The following is a 27980-nucleotide window of genomic DNA, read 5'->3' on the forward strand; positions in this document are numbered from 1 at the left end:
AGCAGAGGCAGCCAATGAATAACATAGACAGGCATCATGTGACAGAGGAAGCAAGCATGTTTGCAGAGTGTAATCTTCCTGTCTGTGCTTCTGGCAGTGACAATGTGACAGCACAGGAGGGCTCAGCAGCTGGGTATATACTTGTTTAAACTGTGTCTGTCACATTCAGGACAGAAACTCAGCTTATATTTCTGATGAGAAAGGTTGGATATTTTATTTCTACACATTTTATTTGTATGTATTTACACTTATGGGGAAAGTAATGCAATAAGATTATGCTAGATTACAAGTGCATATACAGTATATTTTCTTTTTTTTTTATTACTAATAGTAACAGCTTTAATTATATTCTGAAACTGTAGAAGATTGTATAACACCTATTTATGATAATAATACTCATTACACTGCATATTATGTCTCTTTTGCAGGATAGATATGACATGTATACCATATTATTATTAATTTAAAATATCATTAGTGTTATATAATGCATGTTTCACTGATATATGTAATCTTGTGGATTGTTAAAATCCTGATTTGATATATATTCCAAAAGATTGTTTTGCCATATTACTCATAAAAAGATAATACATATCCCAAGTCTTTCTGGTATTATTATTATTATTATTACTATATAAAACAAAACTGTGTATATGTTTAATAATATGAGATTGTTCTGTATCACTGTGTTTCACATAATAGTGGGTTTGCTACAGTATCATATGGAAGAATGTATTTTATCTTGTTAATATTGGCAGAGAATGTATATTTGCATGCATAAACTCACCACTAAACCAAGATTTTTGACTGAAGGGGTACAATTGTATTTTATTCTATTGAAATATAGTTATGTTTTATAAAGTAGCATTAACATCTTTTTGCATTATTGTCAAGCAATTGTCATTTTGTGTATACACTTCTCAATTATTTCTGCTTTAGAATATGTTTTAGATGAATGCAAATAAATTAACTGTAGAACTGTGTAAAACTATCATAATACGCATGAGAAAACAAAAATCAAGGACATTAATGTGTCAAATCTACCCCATATTTCATAGTTTAAAATATGTTCCCTTTGCATCTTTTGGTATGGCGTCCTGTATTCTAGTGGGAAATTTAAATGTGAAACGTGTACATGTTTAAATACGTTCTTTATATATTTGTGCGTGTGTATTTATATGTAAAACAATTATGTTTATCAAAGAAGATTGAAATATTATTTAAACACCTCCTTATGCTATTCTAAAATGAAACTGATAGAAACATCTGTATATTTATGTGTTTGTGTGTATATGTTGCGGGTAAAGTAAGAAATTGGGTAATCCAAGCATTACCCGGGTAAACCTGACATTACCCAAGCATCTGTGTAATGTAATTCCCCCATCTACACAATTTTTGTTTGCCTCTGCCTGAGGAATTGAAGGGGTGCCCCGCCAATTCTCTGGCATCCACCCAGAGTAAACCTTAGGGAATGAGGTTTACAAACGGGGCATCGCGGAAGCAAAAAAGATAGTGAAGACGTGTGCATTGTGTGTGTATGTGTATATGTGTATATATATATATATATATATATATATATATATATATATATATATATACACATACATGATGCGGTGACTCAATGCACTCTGAGAAGATTTATCATTTTACGCTGGGCTTTTACCCACAGACGCTTGGGTAATGCTAGGATTACCCAATTTCTTACTTTACCTGTAAAATGTTATATATATGTATATGTATATGTGTGTGTATGTATAACATTAAAGCCTCTTTTTATTTGTTACATCTAATAGATGAATGTTTGTTTATGTTTGTAGCAGGGGATTCAATGTATTCTCTATTATTTTCAATTTATTGGTTGCTTGCAGAATCCATTGCTAACTCTTGACTCTAGAAGATGATCTGCGTGCTGCCCGGACTCTATCTCGGCAGTATCAGTGATGCGGCAGATATTCCACGGTTGCAAGAAGCTGGAATTACCCATGTTTTGACTATTGACAGTGAGGAGCCGATGCAGATAGATACGTTCCAGACCAAATATGTTCACTTGTTGGATGACTCGAGTGCAGATCTCCTGAGCTGTTTGCCAGAATGTTTACTCTTTGTAAAACAAGCCCTGGAAGTGGTTGGGTCATCTGTGCTGGTTCACTGGTGAGCGTGGTACTTTTTATTTACGTATTGGAAGCAGGATTTATGGTAATGAAAAAAACGCAATACGCAAAATGACTAGATTCTTAAGTATTACTGGAATTGTGATGATTATTAACGCGTCTTAAAAGTGCTAAAAGAAAATGCTTTAATGCTTGGAGCATTTTATTTTTGCATCATTGCTTTCATATAACTGTTTCATTGCTTGCATATAACTGCGTCAGTGTTATCCCTAGAACCTATTTAATGGGCATACCACCTAGCTAATATTAAAGAGATGGTAAGCTTAGCCGACTTCAAACTTGTATTCATATGCAAAATAAAAAAACTAAGTGGACTTTTATTCATGAAAACATGCAAACCGCTCGTTCTATTTAATTATTTAGTCCGGAATAGTTGAATTTTAATATATTTTACTCCTCCGGTACCACGGCCGCCATTGATTTATTCATCCCACGTGTTTTGACATACCAACAGCAACACTGATATCATCAAACACGCCCTAAGTTAACGATGCGCATGCGCTAGACATTGGATCAATGACTGACAGTACAATAACATGTATTTGGAATGAAACGCATGCGCATAGCTAAAGTTGAAGATTTACATTCCAATATAATGACGTTGCAAGGGGTGGTTCTGCTCTCTGTCCGGCTATAGAAAATAACAGGAAGTAATGACGTGGGCGGAGGAAGGAGCGATAACGCTCTGTGAGTAAAACATTATTTATTATAGAAAACAATCAAATAAATAAGGAAAAAACATAGCGATTTACGTTAGAAAGAACTGAGGATTAATAATGTTTCCCAATTATTGAAAATTTACCATCACTTTAAAGGGACAGTAAAGGCAACTGTGAATAACTTTACTATAAACATTGTTGCAAACACTGCTGCCAGATTGGTAAGAACTAGGGTTGCCACCACAGCCATGTTTTCCTGGACACTTATGAGTTACACATGCTGCAGGGTGTGCAGAGGGGAACATGAATTGTGCACCTGGCCCGCGCGCACATAGTGACCCTCTACAGCACTGTTCATGTTCCTGCCTGCACACCCTGCAGCATGTGTTACTCATACGTGTCCAGGAAAACATGGTTGAGGTGGCAACCCTAGTAAGGACACGTGCACGCTCCTGAGCTTACCTGCAATTACTCTTACAAAGAATGCCAAGAGCAGAATTGACAATAGAAGTAAATTTGAAAGTTGTTTAAAATTGGATCTAAATCATGAAAGAATTTTTTTTTCATATCCCCTTAAGTGTTTTCTATGTATGTTGCACACTTTATCATTTGATCAATTTATGTTTAATGATACAGTTAAAGGGCTATAATAGTCGAAAAATGACATATCCTAACCCTACATTACTTTGTGTTTAACCGAGCTTGCAGTAGCAATAACCAGCCACTTGTAATTGGCTGGTTAATTATCACACTCCTGCAAACTAGCAAATTTGCCCGTTTGCGGGCAAGCGATAATTTAGCGCTCCACTTATAATCTAGCCCTAAATTAATGCTAGGTAGAATGATGCAGTCAAAGAAAAGATTACTCTCATAATAACACGTAAATATATTTTGTACAGCTTCATTAGCTGTTTAAATATTGACAAAATAAGTGTAAAGTTTTAGTGTTATAAAACAAGGATTGTTCTGTGCTTCCATTTTTAACAGGAACTAAACGGCTCACAATGTCAGAATGGAATTACAGCAAAAGGGGACAAAATAAATAATGAAAGTATATTGCAGAGGTTTTTTATATATATATATAAATTGGATCATTTTATATTTCCATCTCATAGTGTTTAATGTCCCTTTAATTAATGTTATAAAGACTATACACATTCTCATCCATGCACAGCTAAGTGGCACAGCTTCACATTTTTGGAGATAGTAAAAACCTAGGTCACATGGAATAAAAATATAAATGGGGCCAGATACTGTTTATATGCTTTACACCGGTAGTATAACCATAGAAGTTCTGCTAATCAGCCCTTAAAGGGATATTATAGTGCAAAAATGGCGTGCTCAGATTCATTAGAGCAGGTCATTTTAGCACTAACAACCCTGCAGTGCTATGTATTTACCCCAAAGGGAATAAACACATAGTTAAAGTACTGTTCAAGACTAGATGGTGATACAATCGACAGGTGCACGATCCAGCTGTGCAACTGACGCTGCTGATTGGCTTAGTGTGTGTTCAACCTACAGCATTGCAGGGTCACTAGTGCTAAAAGACATGTTTTTACGAATTAGAGCATGTCATTTTTGCAATATAATGTTCCTTTAAAAAAAGGAATGAAACAATTTTTTTTTTCTTTCATGATTCAGATAGAGCATGTTATTTAGGCATAAGAGCAGCAATACATTACTGGGGGCTAGCTGCTGATTGGTGGCTGCAGTTGTATGTCTCTTGCCATTGGCTATCCAGTTGTGTTCAGCCTGCTCCCAGAAGCGTATTGCTGCTCTTCAACAAAGGATACCAAGAGAATAAAGCAAATTTTATAATAAAAGTAAATTAGAAAGTTGTTTTGTCTATCTGAATTATCAAAGAAAAAACTGTACTGTACATTTAAGGTTCAGTTGTAGACAGACATGCACTTCCTGTCTACTTTAAAAATCAAAATAAACAGTTTTATCTAACGTGTGTAAATAGTGCTTTTTCATATGTAGGATTTATTTTTGTTTACTGTGCTTTATAAATTGACATTGTATTCTAATAATAAAGCTTGAACATTTTATTCTTAAAGGGACAGTCTAATCCAAAATAAACTTTCATGATTCAGATAGAGAATGTAATTTTAAACAACTTTCCAATTTACTTTTATCACCCATTTTGCTTTGTTCTCTTGGTATTCTTAGTTGAAAGCTAAACCTAGGAGGTTCATATGCTAATTTCTAAGCCCTTGAAGGCCCCCTCTTCTCTCAGGGCATTTTGACGGTTTTTCACAACTAGAGGGTGTTAGTTCATGTGTGTCATATAGATAATATTGTGCTCACGCACGTGGAGTTCCTATGAGCCAGCAGTGATTGGCTAAAATGCAAGTCTGTCAAAAGAACTGAAATAAGGGGGTAGTTTGCAGAGGCTTAGATACAAGCTAATCACAGAAGTAAAAAGTGTATTTATATAACAGTGTTGGTTATGTAAAACTAGGGAATGGGTAATAAAGGGATTATCTTAAAACAATAATAATTCTGGTGTAGACTGCCCCTTTAAATAATAATTGCAAGTGATGTGTTCAACCTATCCAAAGAATTAGAGAATTTTATTATTACACTTGAATAGGCCTTTATATCCAGCGAATGTTTATTTTAAAGGGACCGTCTACACCAGAATTGTTATTGTTTTAAAAGATAGATAATCCCTTTTTTACCCATTCCCCAGTTTTGCATAATCAACACAGTTATATTTCTATATTTTTTACCTCCTGTGATTATCTTGTATATAAGCCTCTGCAAACTGCCCCTTTATTTCAGTTCTTTTGACAGACTTGCAGTTTAGCCAATCAGTGATGGCTCCCGGGTAACTTCACGTGCATGAGCACAGTGTTATCTATATGAAAAACATGAACTAACACCCTCTAGTGGTGAAAAACCTGTTAAAATGCATTCTTAAGAGGCTGCCTTCAAGGTCTAAGAAATTAGCATATGAACCTCTTAGGTTTAGCTTTCAACTAAGAATACCAAGAGAACAAAGAAAAATTGGTGATGAAAGTAAATTGGAAAATTGTTTAAAATTACATGCCCTATCTGAATCATGAAAGTTTTTTTTGGACTAGACTTCTTGGGAAAAAAAATGAAAGAAAATAATGAGTTCCACATGCGGCTATAGTTAGAGAGTGCATCAGGATACTAAATTAAAGGCATTTTCTTGTTTTGTTTTCCTAAAGAAGGGCAGTTCACAATGTATTTAATTTTTTTTTTTTTTTAAACTGTACCTGTCCTTAGAAATGACATTGTTTTCTTGCCAGACAGGGGAGGTAAATATAGGGCACAAAAGCCCAAGGTGGCACTCGACAAATTTGCTGGAATTCCACCTCTGGGGTCTATTGCTTGGATTCATTGTCTGCAATTGTAGTGTTTTTATAAATATTTTTATGAATCCATGGTATATTTTAGTAATGCACGCATTCATAAAGTTTACCACCCCTATTCTATATGATAGCATGAGAAAAATGGCAATGTATTTGTACTGACTGAATCGGGCGGGCTGTGGCGTTTGAGCAACTGCCTTAGAAGTGTTAGTTGTGACTGACCTTGGGAGAGTACTAGCGCAGTGCCGTTCTGTAACACCATTATTTCATTATCAGCATGTGCTGTCCTTTTTATGTTGTCTGTAGCAGTAACCAGGAGGGAACAGTGTATTAAAGGGACACTAAATCCAAACATTTTCTTTCATGATTCAGGTAGAGAATACAATTTTGAACAATATTTCAATGTACTTCTATTCTCTGATTTGCTTCATTCTTTAGATATCCTTTGTGGAAGAAATAGAAATGCACATGGGTGAGCCAATCACACGAGGCATCTATAAGCAGCCACCAAACAGCCTATCTAGATATGCTTTTCAGCAAAGGATATCGGGAGAATGAAGCAAATTAGATAATAGAAGAAAATTAGAAAGATGTTTAAAATTGAATATTCTTTCTTAATCGTGAAAGAACATTTTTGGGTTTCATGATCTTTTAATCTCTCAAATGCCAGTAAAACACATACGCCTAGATTACGAGTCTTGCGTTAGCCTTAAAAAGCAGCGTTGAGAGGTCCCAACGCTGCTTTTTAACGCCCGCTGGTATTACGAGTCTGGCAGGTACAGGTGTACCGCTCAATTTTTTTCCGCGACTCGAGCATACCGCAAATCCCCTTACGTCAATTGCGTATCCTATCTTTTTAATGGGATTTGCCTAACGCCGGTATTACGAGTCTTGGAAAAAGTGAGCGGTACAGCCTCTTCTGTCAAGACTGATACCGCATTTAAAAGTCAGTAGTTAAGAGTTTTAGGGCCTAACGCCGTAACATAAAACTCTTAACTAAAGTGATTAAAAGTGCACTAACGCCCATAAACTTCCTATTAACCCCTAAACCGAGGCCCCCCCGCACATCGTAAACACTTAAATATATTTTTTAACCCCTAATCTGCCGACCGGACATCGCCGTCCCTAACATCGCCGACACCTACCTACATTTATTAACCCCTAATCTGCCGCCCACAACGTCGCCACCACTATATTAAATGTATTAACCCCTAAATCTAAGTCTAACCCTAAATCTATCCCCCCCTAACTTAAATATAATTTAAATAAATCGAAATAAAATAACTAAAATTAACTAAATTAGTCCTATTTAAAACTAAATACTTACCTTTAAAATAAATCCTAAGCTAGCTACAATATAACTAATAATTACATTGTAGCTATTTTAGGATTTATTTTTATTTTACAGGCAACTTTGTATATATTATAACTAGGTAAAATAAGTACAAATTTACCTGTAAAATAAACCCTAACCTAAGTTACAATTACACCTAACACTACACTATAAATAAATTTATTACCTAAATTAAATTAAACTAATTACAATTAAATAAAATAAACTAAAGTACAAAAAAACCCACTAAATTACTAAAAAAACCACTAAATTACAAAAAAATAATAAAATAATTACAAGAATTTTAAACTAATTACACCTACTCTAATCCCCCTAATAAAATAAAAAAAGCCCCCCAAAATAAAAAAAGCCCTACCCTATACTAAATTACAAATAGCCCTTAAAAGGGCCTTTTGCGGGGCATTGCCCCAAAGTAATCAGCTCTTTTACCTGTAAAAAAAAATTACAATACCCCCCCAACATTAAAACCCACCACCTACCCAATCCCCCCTTAATAAAACCTAACACTACCCCCTTGAAGATCACCCTACCTTGAGACGTCTTCACCCAAACGGGCAGAAGTGGACCTCCAGACAGCCAGAAGTCTTCATCCGATCCGGGCAGAAGTCTTCATCCAGATGGCATCTTCTATCTTCATCCATGCGGAGCGGGTCCATCTTCAAGCCAGCCGACGCGGAGCATCCTCTTCCAACCACATCCATCTGAAGAATGAAGGTTCCTTTAAATGACGTCATCCAAGATGGCGTCCCTTGAATTCCGATTGATTGGCTGATAGGATTCTATCAATAGAATGCGAGCTCAATCGCTGATTGCATCAGCCAATAGGATTGAACTTCAATTCTATTGGCTTATTGCATCAGCCAATAGGATTTTTTCTACCTTAATTCCGATTGGCTGATAGGATTCTATCAGCCAATCGGAATTTAAGGGACACCATCTTGGATGACGTCATTCAGTTGGATGTCGTTGGAAGAGGATGCTCTGCGTCGGCTGGCTTGAAGATGGACCCGCTCTGCTCCGGAGGGATGAAGTTAGAAGATGCCGCCTGGATGAAGATTTCTGCCCCTCTGGAGGTCCTCTTCTGCCCGGATCTGATGAAGACTTCTGGCCGTCTGGAGGTCCACTTCTGCCCGGTTGGGTGAAGACATCTCAAGGTAGGGTGATCTTCAAGGGGGTAGTGTTAGGTTTTGTTAAGGGGGGATTGGGTGGATTTTAGAGTAGGGTTGGGTGTGTGGGTGGTGGGTTGTAATGTTGGGGGGTTTATTGTTTGTTTGTTTTTTTTTGTTTTTGTTTTTTTTTTACAGGTAATAGAGCTGATTACTTTGGGGCAATGCCCCGCAAAAGGCCCTTTAAAGGGCTATTTGTAATTAAGTGTAGGGTAGGCATTTTTATTATTTTGGGGGGCTTTTTTATTTTATTAGGTGGATTAGATTAGGTGTAATTAGTTTTAAAATTTTTTAATTATTTTATTATTTTCTGTAATTTAGTATTTTGTTTTTTTTCGTACTAGTTTATTTAATTGTAGTTAGTTTAGGTAATTAATTTAATTATAGTGTAGTGTTAGGTGTAATTGTAACTTAGGTTAGGGTTTATTTTACAGGTAAATGTGTTAATATTTTAACTAGGAAGTTATTACATAGTTAATAACTATTTAATAACTATTGTACCTAGTTAAAATAAATACAAACTTGTCTGTAAAATAAAAATAAATCCTAAGATGGCTACAATGTAACTGTTAATAACTATAATGTAGGTGGTGGCGGTGTCCGGAGCGGCAGATTAGGGGTTAATAATAAAATGCAGGTGGCGGCGATGTCGGGGGCGGCAGATTAGGGGTTAATAAGTGTAAGATTAGGGGTGTTTAGACTCAGGGTTCATGTTAGGGTGTTAGGTGTAGACATAAAATGTGTTTCCCCATAGGAATCAATGGGGCTGCGTTAAGAGCTGAACGCTGCTTTTTTGCAGGTGTTAGGTTTTTTTTCAGCCGAATCAGCCCCATTGATTCCTATGGGGAAATCGTGCACGAGCACGTTTAGCCAGCTTACCGCTACCGTAAGCAGCGCTAGTATTGAGGTGAGATGTGGAGCTAAATTCTGCTCTACGCTCACCTTTTTGCGGCTAACGCCGGGTTTAAAAAAACCTGTAATACCAGCGTTACTTTTTAGGTGAGCGGTGAGGGAAAACTCTGCGTTAACACCGCACCCCTGTTACCGCAAAACTCGTAATCTAGGTGATGGTAACTAAGGCGTATATCGCTTCTTACACAGTTTTGGTTTGGGTTTTTGTTTAAAAATAAGTCCACACATCACTTTTTATAAAAATATGTATACATAGGGGTATTATAACTCATGTATTACTGTTTCCGGATAGCACATGTAAATATTCATGTCTTTATTGATTGGCTTTGTTCTAGCAGCCAATTATTTATTGCATTTTTTGCCCGTCCTTTATGGATCTCTTTCTTTTCCAGCCATGCTGGAGTGAGCCGCAGTGCTGCTGTAGTCGCCGCTTACCTGATGAACACCAACAAGCTAACATTGGAAGATGCCTACGCAAAGCTCCAGACTCTCAAAGCTGACGTCAAGTAAGTTTTTTATTCTGTGTACTAAATCAGGGCTTGGCAAACTTAGATAAAACGTAGGAGCCAGGCATTTTTTTAATTTTTGTTTAGGTTTTGGGAACCAAGATAGATCTAGGTGGCCCTGCCCTAGGGTGTTAATAAATAACTGAAATATTCAGCTTTGTATATTGGACATGTTTGTTATAATGAACATGCAGCACTGTACAGAATTAAAAAACTGTGCGAATATTATGCGTATATTATTTGGTATGTTCAGCAGTTGTTGGATTTAGGAATGAAACCCATATAATCCTAGCACTACAATTTGAGTGATTTAAACATGGGTAGCAAGTATTTCTTGCTGTTATATACTTTTGAGGTACCCACGTACTCTCTCACTAACATATCTTTTAAATATGCTGTTTTTTTTATTAAATACAATATACCAATATGGACCATGTTCTTGATTAACTCTGTAGGGAAAAATTGCATATTTTTCTTTTCTTTTTATTCCTATGATTGCTAATATCTTGTCTCGTGATTGCTTTAACCTGCACTTCTTAATTAGCTATTAAAAGGATATACTTAATTAGCTATTAAAGGGATATACAATTTTTTTAATTTTTTTTCCAGTTTTCTTCTATTATCAAATTTGATTTGTCCCCATGATATTCTGTGTTGAAGAGATACCTAGGTAGGCATTTGGTGCACTAAGTGGCAGGAAATAGTGCTGTTATCTAGTGCTCTTGAAAGTAGATAACATTCTTGTAAAACTGCTGCCATATAGAGCTTCAGAAATGTGCACACTTCTCTTTGTATCTTTTGTTGCAAAAGCTGTGACAAACTCAGAACAAAGACAATGTTCTAATAGAAGTAAATTGTTTAAAATTGCATGTTCTATATGAATCATGAAAGATAAATGTTGGATTTTGTATCGCTTTAATTCCACAGGAGAATCCTATTAGATTAAATGAATGGCACAATTATTTTATACAGGAAAAAAAGAACTATAGGATTTGTGGCCCCAGGAATAAGGTGAAATAAAAATGTATGCTTTTAGGTGGTCAATATGGAGATGAGAACAGAAGACAGAGGGTACCCTGAAACCTTACATATATCTGACCCTCTATCACTATTTTTAGGAAATCTGTTGTGTGTTTTATAGCCATACATTTATTTTTGGCCCTTAATGCCTCTACAACATTGATCTGTGGCCCCCGTGTGTTAGCTTTCAATGACCCGATCCCATCATTGGAAATCATACGATCGGATGAACAATCGCATGATTTCAATTTGTCAAATTAGTCCTGGCGGGAAAGGGTTAACCACCATAGAAAATACTGCAACCCCTTGTAAAACATCTGACAAATTTGTCCTGTCTAGTGTATCTTCTACTTAATTTTATTGTAGTATCTCTAAATGATCTGTTAGTTTTTGTTTTTTTTAGGAAAAATTAATTTTAATTACCCCATTCTTTGCATTTATTTTATAATTGTTATTACTTTAAAAAAAATCCATGTTTATACTCTTTAAAGATAAGTGGCAAAATAAACTTGTAGGAAACCAGGCTGACAAACCAACACCAGCACTCTTCAACCACCTTCACCCTGATGGTCCTAGGTCCTTTAGAAATGTCTCTACTCTCTTCCTGGTTCAGTTCAGAACAAGGTTACAGAAAGTTGCTCCTTCAATCCATTGACCAATTACTGATGTGCTTTGTGTCGATGAACTTGATCACTGCACAAAATGCTTCTGATTGGGCCATTCCTCCCTTTGTTTTATATATTTATTATTTATATATTTATGCTATAGAACAACAAAACTCTGTTTTGAAAACATGATTTTCATTTAAATAACCATTGAAAAGTAAATAGTTTATACGTTGTATTGCAATTTTGTTGATCTGCTTTTAATAAATATTTATATTGCAGAATTAATGAGGAATTTGTAAACCAGCTTTCTCTTTATGAAGCAATGGGCTGTGATGTGGATATGACGAGTGCAGGTTACAAACAGTATCGCCTACAAAAAGTGACAGAGAAGTACCCAGGTGAGTGTCACAGGGCCGATGATCAAAAACTCGCCAGCATGGAGATAAATTGTGTAAAATCTTTAGGATCTTTTTTAGATCTTATATTGTAATGTAGTGGTCTCACCGTCACACCCAGGATCCTGCATAGTGAGATAAATAGTTCTTAAAGGGACACTGAACCCAAATGTTTCTTTTGTGATTCAGATAGAGCATGAAATTTTAAGCAACTTTCTAATTTACTCCTATTATCAAATTTTCTTCATTCTCTTGGTATCTTTATTTGAAATGCAAGAATGTAAGTTTAGATGCCGGACCATTTTTGGTGAACAACCTGGGTTGTTCTTGCTGATTGGTGTATACATTCATCCAACAATAAAAAAGTGCTGTCCAAAGTACTGAACCAAAAAAAAAAGCTTAGATGCAAGAGAGCGAAGAAAAAGTGATAATAGGAGTAAATTAGAAAGTTGCTTAAAATTGCATGCTCTATCTGAATCACAAATGAAAAAAATTTGGGTTCAGTGTCCCTTTAAAGGAACATGAAACCCAAATATTTTCTTTCATGATTTAGGTAGAACATACAATTTTAAACAACTTTCCAGTTTACTTTTATTATCAAATTTGCTTCATTCTCTTGGTATTATTTGTTGAAGGAGCAGCAATGCACTACTGGTTTCTAACTGAACACATGGGGGGAGCCAATGACAATCGGTGTGTATGTGTGTGTGTGTATGTGTGTGTATATGTATATATATATATATATATATATATATATGTATATGTATATATATATATATATATATATATATATATATATATATATATATATATATATATATATATATATATATATATATATATATATATATGCAGCCACCAATCAGTAGCTAGAACCTAGGTTATTTGCTGCTCTTGAGCCTACCTAGATAAACCTACAGGAGAGGATAACAAGAGAAGAAAGGAAATTAAATAATAGAAGTAAATTGGAAAGTTGTTTAAAATGGTATGCTCTGTCTAAATCATGAATGTCTAATTATGACTTTACTGTCCCTTTAAGTTAAAATTTACATTTAGTACATTATTAGAGGGACCTCGCCATACTGACAAGACAAGAACTTTAGATCATCTGGCCCGTAGTTTGTAAGCATTCTTTATTACATTCGTTGGACGTCATTCCCGTGAATACCATGTCTCATGATGATATAGATATTGCAGGATATCTGTGAAAAAAGTACATGAAAGGGACATTAAAGTACAAGTAAAACTTCAATAGATTGGATAGAATATGACATTTTAAACAACTTTCCAATTTACTTTTATTATCAATTTTGCTTAGTTCTCTTGGTATCCTTTTTTAAAGAAAGACGATAGGTGAGCTCAGGAGCGTTCACGTGTCTTTAGCCATCTGGCAGCAGTTTTTGCTACAGTAATACATACTTACAAACCATGCTGCCATTGAATACTTTAGACACTCAATGGCAGCAGAGTTTGCAACTATGTTTAAAGGGCCATAATACCCAAATGTTTAAACACTTGAAAGTGATGCAGCATAGCTGTTAAAAGCTGACTAGAAAATATCACCTGAACATCTCTATGTAAAAAAGAAAGATATTTTACCTCAAAAGTTCCTCAGTAGCCACATCCCATTGTAAAGGATTTCTAAGCAGCAAATTAGTATGTCTGTCCCGGGACGGCGGAAGGGGCGAGCTTACGTGCACTCTCATCTTATTTCCCTATTCAGTGTAAGGAAGTTTGCTATGAAATCTTATGAGAGTTAAGTGAAATCTCATGAGATCACAGTAAAAGAGTTCATGACCTCAGCACTGCTGATGCTGATTGGCTGCTGTTCATTTCTTCATTTTTTTTATTTTTTTTTACCTGCAGCTGGGCTGCAGCTGAGTATAACATTTTACACAAAACTCACTCTGCTGAGCTGAGGAGATTGTGAGGTAAAATATCTTCCTTTTTTTACATAGAGATGCTCAGGTGATATTTTCCTGTCAGCTTTTTACAGTTATACTGCATCAGTTTCAAGTGATTTAGCATATGAGTATTATGTCCCTTTAACATTGCTATAAACTTTGTGGCAATTACTGCTGCCAGGTGGTTAATAACACGTGAATGCTTCTGAGCTCACCTAGGATTACTGTTTAACAAAGGATACCAAGAGAATTAAGAACAATTGATAAAAGAAGCAAAGTAGAAGGTTGATTACAATTGCAAGTTCCATCATGAACATTTCATTTTGATTTTACTTTAAACTTGGAATTGTTGAAGGGATATCAAAGTAATACATTGATGTTAACCCCTTAATTCACATATATAAGTATCTCACAAGGGTGTATAAAGATCTGTGTGCGTCTCAGAGAACCCATCTTTAGACCACTGACCTTTCTCTCAAAGTGAATTTTATACGGCAGTTGCATGGAGCCAGTTGGCTGCATGCATTCTTTACCCCATAGCTGCCTGAACCAATCAGGTTGCCTGTAAAGTAACACAGCATATCATAGACCAAAATAAATTTAGTGCAAAATATTCCCATTTGTTAAAGGGATATTACAGCCAAAATTGAAATACACCTGCACATTTTACTTTTGCTTAGAGCAACTTTTTTACAATGTACTTGTATTTGCTTTTACTGGAAGCATGTTTTTTTTCTCACTACACAGCTAATATATACACTGACACTGGGTAAATTATAACTGCCAGGCCACTGAACAGGTGATGTTACAGAATTTGAGTACATTTGACCTACAATGCATGCACCTGTAATAATCTGTACTTACAAAACAGGAATAATGTGTAATTGTACCCCAGCACATATAGTAGCATTCTGGATAATCGTAAAATGGAACTCAGAATAAAAATTCTCCCAAGCTGTTTTGTAAAAAGATAGATAATCCCTTTATTACCCATTCCCCAGTTTTGTATAACTAACACGGTTTTATTAATGCACGTTTTACCTCTATGATTACCTTGTATCGAATCCTCTGCAGACTGTCCCCTTATCTCGGTTCTTTTGACAGACTTGCATTTTAGCCAGTCACTGCCCTCTCATAAATAACTCCACGGGCATGAGTACAATGTTATCTATATGCACACATGAACTAATGCTCGCTAGCTGTGAAAAACTGTCCAATGCATTCAGGTAAGAGGCAGCCTTCAAGGGCTTAGACATTAGCATATAAGCCTACCTAGGTTTAGCTTTGTACAAAGCAAACTTGATGAGAAAAGTAAATTGAAAGTTGTCTAAAATGACATGCCCTATCTGAATCATGAATGTTTAATTTGGACTAGACTGTCCCTTTAAAGTAAAAATTAAACTTTCATGATTCAGATAGAGCACATCATTTTAAACAACTTTCCAATTTACTTCCATTATCTAAATGGCAACATTCTTTTTATCTGCACACTTTCTGAGGCACCAGATCCTACTGAGCAAGATTAACAGGCTATATACGTATATGCATTTTGTAATTGGCTGATGGATGTCACATGATGCATTAGGCATAAAAATGTAACTAACTTTGACATTTGACAGAAAAACGTATGCTACATCAAAATGATTCAGCAGATGTGAGAGTACAATCTATTTTGTAATAAAATAAACTTAAATTATGCAAAGCAAAATATCGAGAAGACAATTGCAATCATTTTAGCTAGAAGTTAACCCTTGGCTCAGTAGGAATTAGGCACATGCATTCGAGTAGTATGTAGCTTCATTCAGCTCTTTTTGGAGCTAGAATTGTTTTGTGTAAAAGTGCAACAGACACAGATCTGGATTTGCACAAAGCCATATGACGCTACCAACAGCTTTATTCTGCATTTGTTTAAATATACCAATGCATAATATTATTTATTTTACACTACATGTAATACATTAACCATCGTACTAGGAAAAATTATTGCAGTAAAAAAACAATTCGTATAATTTACAATATGAAATTTAGATAATTTAAACATAATTAAAGGGGCATGAAACCCAATTTTTTTTTCTTTCATTATTCATACTGAGCACACAATTTTAAACAATCTTCCAATTTACTTCTATCATCTAATTTGCTTAGTTTTCTTTGTTGAAAATCATACCTAGGTAGGCTCATGAGTTGGGAGCTAGCTGCTGATTGGTTGCACATATACGCCTCTTTTCATTGGCTTATCAATGTGTTCAGCAAACTCCCAGTAGTGTATTGCTGCACCTTTAATAAAGGATACCAAGAGAATGAAGCAAGCTTGCTAATAGAAGTAAATTGAAAAGTTCTTTACAAATGTATGTTCTATTTGAAGAAAGAAAGAAAATATTTGGGATTTCATGTCCCTTTAAGCAACTGCATTATTGTGATAAAGAAAATTCTGTAACGTTAGTTTTTGTGGTGGCGAGAAATTGATGTGGTGATTATTATTATGATAAATTATTTCCTCCAAATAATAGTGAATAAAGGAAATTAGTAAATGTATTCATCTTATTGGAGTAATATCCCCACGTAAGGAAACATTATTATAGTTTTGTGTGAAGATGGGGAGTGGGAAGATATTTAGGGGCCAATTTATCATGGCCCGAATAGAGCCAAATACCCCCGTTTCTGCGCGAGTCTTCACGCTCGCCGGAACCAGGAGTTAAGAAGTAGCATATCATGTATGCCAGACATTGATAAATCAGCCAATTAGTCTGTACGATGCTGTAGGTTTTGGAGTCTGCTTATGTTAACCCCTTCTGATCTAGGTGTAATACGACCACCATTTCTGCAAGGAATTCCCTTCCCCCAATGTATGGTGTGCTCCATATTTTACGGATAGGCCTGTATGTAAATGTTGATCCAACCTTTGCCACGTGTTTTTTCAACCTCATGCAAGAACATTTGAATAACCATGCACAATTTATAGGGCTAGTTAAATAATAATCACCCATTGTCATTTTTGTACCATAATACATTTAAAAAAAATAAAAAAAATAAACAGCTTCCTGTTGGGCTGCTAAGTTGTTTGGTAATATTTTTGAAATGTACATAGTATAGTTTAGTCATGGCTATCACTATTACTTTGGCTCCAGTGTGTATTATTAAAGGGACACTAAAAGCCAGAATCTTTCTGTCACGATTCAGAAAGACAATAGAATTTTAAACATTTTTTCACTTCTATTATCTAATTTGCTTAATTATCCTGTATTCTTTGTTGAAGCAGCATTGCATTACTGGGTGAAACAATAACATGAAGCATATATGTGCAGCCACCAATCAGCAGTTCCCGAGCCTACCTAGGTATCCTTTTCAACAACTGATACCAAGAGAACAAAACAAATTAGATAATATAAGTAAATTGGAAAGTTGACTAAAATCAATTGCTATATCTGAATCATGAAAGAAAAAATAAAATTGGGTTTCCTGACCCTTTCTAAATAAGCAATCTTAATGTTAAAAGTAAATTGCATGCCCTATTTGAATCGTAATTTGGACTTTACTGTCCCTTTAAATTTAATCTCCATGATTAATTTCTTGTTGTGAGATAAATAATCTGAATTTGTTCTCTTTTTCCATCCTGTAGAACTTCAGAAGCTGCCAAAAGAGGTCTTTGCCTTAGACCCCAATTCTGTGGGGCAAACTACAGATGCCCTCTTCAGATGTAGAAAATGCAGGTAGTTGGTTTATAAGTTGAATTCAAAAGTAGAGACAATTGTAATGTGGCATTCATATTACATACACACATATATGAGAAAATCTATGTGTGTATGTGTGTGTGAGAGATCATCAGTATGTGTAAGTATGAGAGCATGTGTGAGTGACAAAGCAGGTGTGTGTGTGTGTGTTAGAGAGATCATCTGTATGTGTAAGTATGAGAGCATGTGTGAGTGACAAAGCAGGTGTGTGTGTGTGTGTGTGTGTGTTAGAGAGATCATCTGTATGAGCATGTGTGTGTGCATATACGTGTGTCTCGGCATATCATGGCCACTGCCTCACCAGCCTCTGACCTCACCGCACGTCATATATATATATATATATATATATATATATATATATATATATATATATATATATATATATACTTCACATCACTCACAGGACTTGATTCAAAAACGTTATTTATTCATAAACAAATTACTACATAAGGTCGATGTTTCGGCTTATAACTTAAGCTGTCTTCAAGACCAGAAATTGAAGACGAAGTCAAGAGCTCAGCGTGTCGAACGCCATTGGAAAAGCTGCACAATTAGTTATTCCTTTACTGTATCTTCATTTGAGTGGCATGGAAGTCTGATGGGTGTGCAAACCACATTTTGTAGAGGTGGAAAATGATTGTGACAAAGTTAGCAGGTTTTATGCATTATAACATTTCAGAGGTGAATTTTATAGACGTCCAGGTTTGTGACACCATTTATCATCTTAAACACCTTTTATATATTGGATACTTATAATTCTTTAAGATAGGGTTTACAAATGTGTTTGAAACGCAGGATTATAATCAGCAACCAATACACCCTTTTTAGTACCTGGGCTGAATTCATGGGCATCTGCAGACATTTTTCCAGGAGGGGGGAAAAATAAAGCAAAATACCCTAAGCATAATAATATTGCACAGTGCAGGTGCAGGGTGGCAGTCACTGTCAACCACATTGAGTTTAGCACCCGTAGAGAGTGGGGGCGGAGTAACTATACAACACCACAGAATTTCTTGATAAAAAGTCTTACTTTATTCTTCACAGATAAAACACATCATGCAATGTTTCAGCCCCACTGGCCTTAATTTGATATGCATGATTTACAGGGACAGTTCACCCCAAAAAATTCTCCCATTTAAATTGTTCCCAATGATCCATTTTACCTGCTGGAGTGTAATTAAATTGTTTAATTGTTTACAAGTAGCTCCATTACCCCTATTTTCGCCTTTGAAATAGCTGATTTAGCTTGTGGTTTCCCAACCTATACTGAAAGTTTTGATACTGAAGTCTCAGCTATTGAATAGCCTAAGTAACACAGTCAGCAGAATAAATTACACTCCCAGTGGGGTCCAGGATAGTTAAGTAATAAAATGATAATTTTCCATTGTTCTCTCTATGTATTGAGCTTTAGTTTTCCAGACAAATATAAGATAAGGAAGCAAATGTGTGTACACAAAGTGATAATATAATGAGATATATTACCTGAAGCTCAAACCATTTAATAGGCTGTGGTTTAAAAGCACAAAACCAGCTACTTCATATACACAAATAAACCTGAAAATGCAATTTCTCATACATTTTATACTCTGCAGCTGGTATAACAAGTCAATGAAAATACATTCATATAAAAACAATTTTACAGTGTACTGTCCCTTTAAGGCCAGTTGGGCCAAAACGTTGCATAATTTAGTTTTTATCTGTGAAGAATAAAGTAAAGACTTTTTATCAAGAAATTCTGTGGTGCTGTAGAATTGCCTATGTCTTGCTGTACTACTTAGGGGGAAGCAGTAACCCCTTCTATGTGCACCCAATAGTTATAGAAAGATTGGTGACTCGAATAGTGCTGCGCACAGAGTGAAATAAATATTGGTAGTAGCAGTAGTGATAATGTAACAAGATATTCAGCAATGCTATCTAAGGAGTAAAAAAAAAAGTGAAGACAGACATAGGTAGAGTGAGATAAAAAGACTGGAGGACTCTGCTCCCTGGAGAGCTTAAGAGGTTTGAGCATTACTTTTTACTACAATTAAAGGGACACTGAATCCAAATTTTTTTCTTTAATGATTCAGATAGAGCATGTAATTTTAAGTAACTTTCTAATTTACTCCTATTATCAAAAAATGGGCCGGCATCTAAACTTACATTCTTGTATTTCAAATAAAGATACCAAGAGAATGAAGAAAAATTGATAATAGGAAAGTAAATTAGAAAGTTGCTTAAAATGTCATGCTCTATCTGAATCACGAAAGAAAAAATTTGGGTTCAGTGTCCCTTTAAATGTTAAAAATACCCTTTAAAGGGGCAATGTATTTCATTTTCCCTGTGCTGTCTGACACTTTTTTTTCTAAATATACTGTAAATACAGACTGTATATGGAGGCATATATTATGGAGGTGTGTATATTGGGGTATTATAGTTGAGATATGGTGAGAGGTCCCTAGGGCCCATTTAGCTTTTGCATTGCTTTTTGGTAATTAGAAGGCCGCTAAATTCCGCTGCGCACCACACTTGTTTTATGCCCAGCAGTGACAGGGTTAATTAGGAAGCTTGTTGGGAGTTTGAAGGGTTAATTTTAGCTTTAGTGTACAGATCAGCCTCCCACCTGACACATCTCACCCCCTGATCCCTCCCAAACAGCTCTCATCCCTCCCCCACCCCACAATTGTCCCCGCCATCTTAAGTACTGGCAGAAAGTCTGCCAGTACTAAAATAAAATGCTTTTTTTTTATATATATATTTTTTTAAAATAATATATATATATATATATATATATATATATATATATATTCTGCTGTGTAGGATCCCCCCTTAGCCCCCAACCTAATTGATTCCCCCCCAAAGAGCTCTCTAACCCGCCCCCCACTAACTACTTTCCACCATTTTGACCCACTTTGCATTTAAATGTGTTTTTTTTTTCTTCTTTTTTTCTTCAAATAAACCTCTGTTTTTCTGTAGTGTAGCTTCCCCCCCCCCCCTCTATACCCTACCCCCTCCTCTCCCACCCACAACCGCCACCCACCACCCTCTCCCACCACTTCCACATTATCAATACCGGATCGCGGGTGCATGCGCACACACCCCCCGCGCGCGCTCCGGCCCGCACCCGACACTCGTTTCCGACTGCTGGCCGGAAGATTGCCAGCGATGGGCCGCCCACCCAGCTCACTGCAGCTGCTCCCACCCACCAACAATCGGCACCATCGCTGGCCGATGCAGAGAGGGCCACAGAGTGTCTCTCTCTGCATCAGTGTTTGAAAAAAGGTATTGCAGTGATGCCTCAATATTGAGGCATCACGGCAATACCTTGAAAGCAGCTCACTTCCAGCCGCTTTAAACCCCTATCGACGTACAGGGTACGTTGTTGGTCTTTAAAGACCAGTTTGTGTTTGATGTACCCTGTAGGACGTGTGTCGTTAAGGGGTTAAATAAACTGATACTATTTAGTAGTATCTATCTGTTTATCCAAATATCTACAGTTTAGTGGAGAAGATATCTCACACCCTACAATGAGACAGATTTTAAAGAGACAGCATTTTTTTTCCCTGCTTAGGTGAGCCAGTGGCTCCATCATTGACTCAACTCACATGTTCTTGTCCGGAAGTCGTATAACTCTGGTTTTCAGAGGTACTTTGAGGACTGAATTAGGAAATTTGTCTTTCTCTGGTAGGTACCCATTAGCTAAGGAATCCATTGTGTGTGTTCTCTTCTCAGACGCTCCTTGTTCAGGGTAGGAAGTATTCTAAATCATGCCTTGGGGTCTGGCTCTGCTGCATTCACCCACAAGCGGGTGACCACTCTTAAAGCCAATGATTCTACAAACTGCACTTCCTATTTTGTGGAGCCTGTTCAGTGGATGGAAACGTCGCTGCTGGGGGTGATGGACGGACAGGTAAGCCCAGAGGTGTAATGAGCTACTTTTTTAGTTTTATGCTGCATCATTTTCTCTTTTATGTATGATAATACTTTAATGTGTGGTTCATTTGTTTCTAATTGATAAATAACATCTAATAAAGATATAATGAGAAAATATAAATATGTAAGTTTAAAATACTTTATGCACAATTCCTCCCATGCACTTTGTTACTCTGCACGTTACTCCACACACAACTTTCCAATTTACTTCTTTCATCAAATTTTGCTTGGTTATCTTGGTATTCTTTGGTGGAGCGTGCACGTGCCTATGGCAGCAGTGTTTGTAACAATGCTATAAACAATGTTGCAAACACTGCTGCCAGATAGCTAAAGTATTGTGCACGCTCCTGAGCTCACCAAGGATTACTCTTTAGCAATGGATACCAAGAGAACTAAGCAAAATTGATCACAGAAGTAAATTGGAAAGTTGTTTTAAATTGTCATGTTCTATCCAATCAAGTTAATTTTAATTTTGAAACAACTGTCCCTTTAAGACATTTTAGAGGCTTCTGACTTCAGTCTGTACTTTCAACCAATCCTGTAGTGTTTATAAAAGCAGGGGAGTTGCCATACTTCATTTAAAGGAGTGCCCATAAGAGATATTAACAAATAAAATAATTGCAAGATATTAAATGTACAAATTCTCAGCACATACAAATGACTTAAAACATCATTATTTGTGTAAAATGTTTTTTTTAATTAAAAAATCATCAAAGCAAAATAGAAATTAACCATAAATGATGATCGTCCCCTAAAACTCACACAAACATCCAAAATAAAACATTCTTGCGTACAAACATCTGTTTACCTGGAATCTGTATATACAAAAAGAGAGACGCGCTCAACCTTGGAACGAACAATAGCGTAATAACTTGTTCTATGGCCTAGTTACCACCCTAGGAGCAGCCTCTTTTTGATTAAAGGGATAGTAAACCCGATTTTTTTTTTTTTTTTTTTTTCTTTTTTTTTCTTTCATGATTCAGATAGAGCATGCAATTTTAAGCAACTTTCTACTTTACTCCTATTATCAATTTATCTTTGTTCTCTTGATATCTTTATTTGAAAAGCAGGAATGTAAGCATAGGAGCCGGCCCATTTTTGATTCAGCGCCCTGGCTAGTGCTTGCTTTTTGGTGTCTAAATGTAGCCACCAATAAGCAAGTGCAACCCAAGTTCTGAACCAAAAATGGTCCGGCTCCTATGTTTACATTCCTGCTTTTCAAATAAAGATACCAAGAGAACGAATAAAAATTGATAATAGGAGTAAAGTAGAAAGTTGTTTACAACTGCATGCTCTATCTGAATCATGAAAAATTTAATTTTGACTTTAGAGTCCCTTTTTAACATTTGCCTTTCACAGAGAAGAACTTTCCTGTAGTATATCAGTCTGGTGGTAACTGGCCATAGAACAAGATATGACGCTATTTTTCGTTCCCTGGTTGAGCACTTCTCTCTTTTTGTGTAACTTTAATTTGTCCAGAGGAGAGCTACTAAAGTGGTACTTGGTCTAAAAATGTAAACTTCCCAGGAAAGGACTAAATAATATCTATAGCTTATAGGAGAGCAGGGAAAGAGGTTATATGATAGAAACATTCAAGTATATTAAGGGGATTATAAAGCCGAGGCTGGGAGTATTTTTCACAAAAAGGGCAATTTCAGAATAAGGGATCATGATCTCAAGTTGAAGGGAAGTAGGTTCAGGAGTAATTTACACTTCTTCACATAAAGGGTGGTTGAATCATGGAATAAACTGCCGTTACAGCTGGTAAAGACGAACACTGTGAGGGACTCTAAGAACGCCTGAGATAAGCCTAAGGCTATAGTACAAACTACTATTACAATTTAAGGAAATATTAGGCAGACTTGTTGAGCCTACTGTTATCTACCATCAAAATGTTTGTTACTATGTCATCTCATCAGCTGTCAGTGGGAAGAAAAAAGGCAGAGGATGTCAATATCTTCACATAAATTAGTTCATTATGCAGTATTCAACATATTGTCCAAACTTGTTTTAAAAGCAGCCCCATTGTGCAATGAAGGAAAAAGTTCTCAACACGTCAACATTGTAAAAATAGTCAATAAAGTTGTCCAGGTACTACCAGGAAGTATATTTATGCAGCTTGTTTCTGTTCAGTTATACAATTACTATAAAACAGACTGGACCCTTTATCCAACAATTCAATTTTTTATTCCAATCACTTATAATATTTTTTAGTAATTTTGTATGTGCTGGGAATTAGTAAATGTAATATTTTAGATGTATTGGCTGCATCCATCCCTGGGGACTATTTTATAGTGTTAACATAAATGGTTTAAATATGTGTAGTTAAAAAAAAAAAAAAAAAACACACAACCCAGCAACTTTGAAGTATACTTTTAATTATTTATTTTATCTCTTTTTCCTAGAATTTAAAGGGACAGTCAAGTCCAAAAAAAACTTTCATGATTCAAATAGGGCATGTTATTTTAAACAACTTTCCAATTTACTTTTATAACCAATTTTGCTTTGTTCTCTTGATATTCATAGTTGAAATCTAAACCTAGGAGATTCATATACTAATTTCTTAGACCTTGAAGGCTGCCTCTAATCTAAATGCATTTTGACAGTTTTTCACCTCTAGAGGGTGTTGGTTCATGTGTTTCATATAGATAACATTGAGCTCATGCATGGGATTTTACAGAGGAGTGAGCACTGATTGGCTAAAATGCAAGTCTTTCAGAAGAACTGAAATAAGGGGGCAGTCTAGGGTTGACACCCGCCCCGGTTTCACCGGGACAGTCCCGTTCTGAGGCTCTGTGTCCCGTGTCCTCCCGGAACTAGACTCAAATGCCCCGGGCTGAACGCTCCCCTGGCGCAGCAGTGAGCACAGACTTTACAAAAAATAAGATGGCCAGAGGAGCGCTTAGCGCGGGGTTACTAACCGGGTAGGTGGAGTCTGCAGGAGAGACGAAGCATGATGTGGGAGGGGGAACAGAGTCCAGGAGGGGAGTCGTCACATCCTACAGCAGACAGAGAGGACGTTGCGCGTGCGCGCCCGCCCACCAGTTACCCCAGTTACCCGCCCACTAGTTACCCGAGTCCGGTCACACGGGTTCATGATGACCCCAAGCTTAGCAATCCCAGGTAATGCGCGGTCTTATCTCCATCTTTCTCATCTCCAGACACTGCTCCAATAATTTTGTAAAGTTTTTTGCCCAAAAGTTAGTGTCAATTATATTTTCTCTTAAACTTGTTAATCTGAGTTTAGCTTTTCTATTAATTTTCTCGGCTATACTTACAGCACTATTTTACTTGGTTTTGGGGTTTCAACTTGGGATAGATATATATATATATATATATATATATATATATATATATCTATATATATATATATATATATATATCAAAGTGCACTCCAAACTTCACTAAAACTAGCCTTGGGTGCAGCAAACAGAGTATGCAGTATTGAGGAAAAAAGCACACTCCAAATCAGCTCGAAAACGTTCACAGAATAAAGTGGATATTAATGTAAGTCCTTTGGATATATATAATGTAGCAGAGAAGTGCACTCTCACTTAAACGTCAACTACCAGGGTGCTAGTAGATAATAATAATAAACAGCATACAGAAGAAACTTGCACTCGCTGGATTTTTCAAAAACAGATTTTACTTGTGACCGTGTAACGTTTCGGGGATAATGTATCCCCTTCCTCAGACGTCTGAGGAAGGGGATACATTATCCCCGAAACGTTACCCGGTAACAAGTAAAATCTGTTTTTGAAAAATCCAGCGAGTGCAAGTTTCTTCTGTATGCTGTTTATTATATATATATATATATATATATATATATATATATATATATATATATATATATATATATATATATATATATATATATATATATATATATATATAATTTCATAATGAATTTGAGGCCGTGACAAGCCATGCCCCAAGCCACACACCCAAGCCATGCCCTCCACGCCCACTTAAATAGTGTCCATAAATTTTTTGGGCAAAAGGTGGCAACCCTAGGACAGTCTGCAGAGGCTTAGATATAAGGTAATTACAGAGGTAAAACATGTATTATTATAACTGTGTTGGTTATGCAAAACTGGGGAATGGGTAATAAAGGGATTATCTATCTTTTAAAACAACAAAAATTCTGGTGTTGACTGTCCCTTTAACTAGATTTCACTGGGTTTCCATAAAGTAATGGGCATTGTCGTGTTGAAATGTAGGTTTTCCTCTAATCTTTCTCTTCTACTGAGGAGAGTTAGTGCCAGATATAAAACAAGCAGTAAAGGAGAGTGTGTATCTTCAATATTTAAACAACTAATTAAAAAAAATACATCTACGTGCGATTATCAGGCTAATCTTTGTTTTTATTATAGCATTATACCTAGTATTTATTTACTGTTAAATATCCCTATAAGATAGAACAGTGGTATTCTTGCACATAATATTTCTTAAAGGACCTCTAAACACAGTGCAATAACATAATCCGTAAATGCAATTTAAAAAGACAATGCAAAAAACACTTTGAATTACATATGAGTAGAAGATTTCTTTCTGACAATTTTTAAAGTTAGTTCTATTTTCCCTCCTACTGCATCATGTAACAGCCATCAGCCAGCCAATCACACAATGTATATAAGTATAATCTGTGAATTCTTGCACATTCTCAGTAGGAACTGGTGCCTCAGTAACTGTGCACATAAAAATACTGTGCAAATTTAGATAATGGAAGTGAATTGGAAAGTTGTTTAAAATGTATGTGTTCTATCTGAATCTTGAAAGTTTAATTTTGACTTGAGTATCCCTTTAAATAAAATAACTGATTCTGTTTCAAGTTGATCGTATGTTGTTTTAGTAACTGAAATGCCACTAAGATTGCCATTTTCCTTTTAGCTGCACTGTCTAATAATACCCTTCTCTTCCAGCTCCTCTGCCCTAAGTGCAGCTCCAAGTTGGGATCCTTTAACTGGTATGGAGAGCAGTGCTCCTGCGGGCGATGGGTAACTCCGGCATTTCAGATTCACAAGAATAGAGTGGACGAAGTGAAAGCCATTCAGATCCGCAGCTTACAGAAAAGCAAGACCTGAACAAGAGACAAAATCTGAGCACTGAGCGCTCTACTTATCTACAGATAAAATTCAGCAACAGTCAGTTAATACAGTTCGCTTTGGGACAACAAGGGTTTGAATATGCATTAAAATGTATTGATCCCTTTTGAGAATGCTGCAAATTGGAGATTGGATTATTATTAAATATAACTCTATGTTATTACTCTGTTTAAAGATGGTTTGAATTTTTTTTTTTATGATAAGTAACTCATTCATGGATTAGTCCTTTTATCCATATTTTTTTATATTGTTTGAAAAATAGCTTTGTATTTGTCATCTCTCGACCAATAATTACTTGCCAGGTTGTTGGTCTTTTAAAGAGACATTTCAATAATGCTTAAATAAAGAATGACCTTTTTGAAATTTGAAGTTAATGTTTTTGAAGAACTTTTTCTTTATAACGGCAGTGAGAGTCCACAGATTCATTCATTACCTTTGGGAAATACTTCACCAGGCCACCAGGAGGAGGCAAATACATCCCAAACAAAGCACTAAATTATCCCTCACTCTTCCCCTTACCCTCCCAGTAGTTATTTGCCTTGAGTTGTGGAGGTAGGCAGAGAGGTTCTCTGCTGAAGATTCTGATTTCCTTCCTATGTCATGGAGAGTCCACAATGTCATTCCAATTACTAGTGGCCAGCAGGAGGAGGCAAAGAGCACCCCAGCAAAGCTGTTAAGTGTAACTTACCTTACCCATAATCCCCAGTCATTCTCTTTGCCTTTGTCAATGGAGGATGTGCGAAGATGGTGTCTGAAGATATTTAATCCTTTTATGGGTACTTTTCCCTGCAATTTTTAAAGTTAGTTCTATTTTCCCTCCCACTGCATCATGTGACAGCCACCAGCCAGCCAATCACACAATGGGGTTATGCTGTGTCCATGTCAATCTCTTTAGTAAGAGTGGCTATTAGCAGTTACAAATAAAAACCTTGCCACTTTCTAACATTATTGCTACCCCTTCACAGAAAGCCAGGGTTGGTTACTCTACTCTTTCTTTTTCTTTAAGTCCCTGATAAAGAGTGGAGTATCTATCACCTAAAAAGCTGTTCCTGCCCTGCAGCTGGATCCACAGGTTAGTGCATTTGCCTTCTAGGTATTGAAGGACAACACTTGGGAGGTTAATTCCTCTGGTGGATCATTTCATTGAACAAGACCTTACAGTTAGTTTTTCAGTTGGGCAGTTTGGCATG

General features: G+C 36.2%; 1 protein-coding gene across 1 annotated transcript; it reads left to right on the forward strand.

Annotated features, from left to right (window-relative positions):
* The first annotated feature begins 50 nt into the window (after positions 1 to 50).
* Positions 51 to 27159, forward strand: LOC128641146 (dual specificity protein phosphatase 12-like). The gene is made up of 7 exons (XM_053693714.1): positions 51 to 203; positions 1869 to 2151; positions 10002 to 10115; positions 12023 to 12141; positions 17662 to 17752; positions 21485 to 21662; positions 26608 to 27159. The coding sequence occupies exons 2-7, from the start codon at positions 1898 to 1900 to the stop codon at positions 26767 to 26769; spliced, it is 918 nt and encodes a 305-aa protein (XP_053549689.1). The 5' UTR covers positions 51 to 203; positions 1869 to 1897; the 3' UTR covers positions 26770 to 27159.
* Positions 27160 to 27980: the final 821 nt, after the last annotated feature.

Source organism: Bombina bombina, chromosome 10 (genome assembly GCF_027579735.1).
Source record: "Bombina bombina isolate aBomBom1 chromosome 10, aBomBom1.pri, whole genome shotgun sequence".
NCBI classification, from domain to species: Eukaryota; Metazoa; Chordata; class Amphibia; order Anura; family Bombinatoridae; genus Bombina; species Bombina bombina.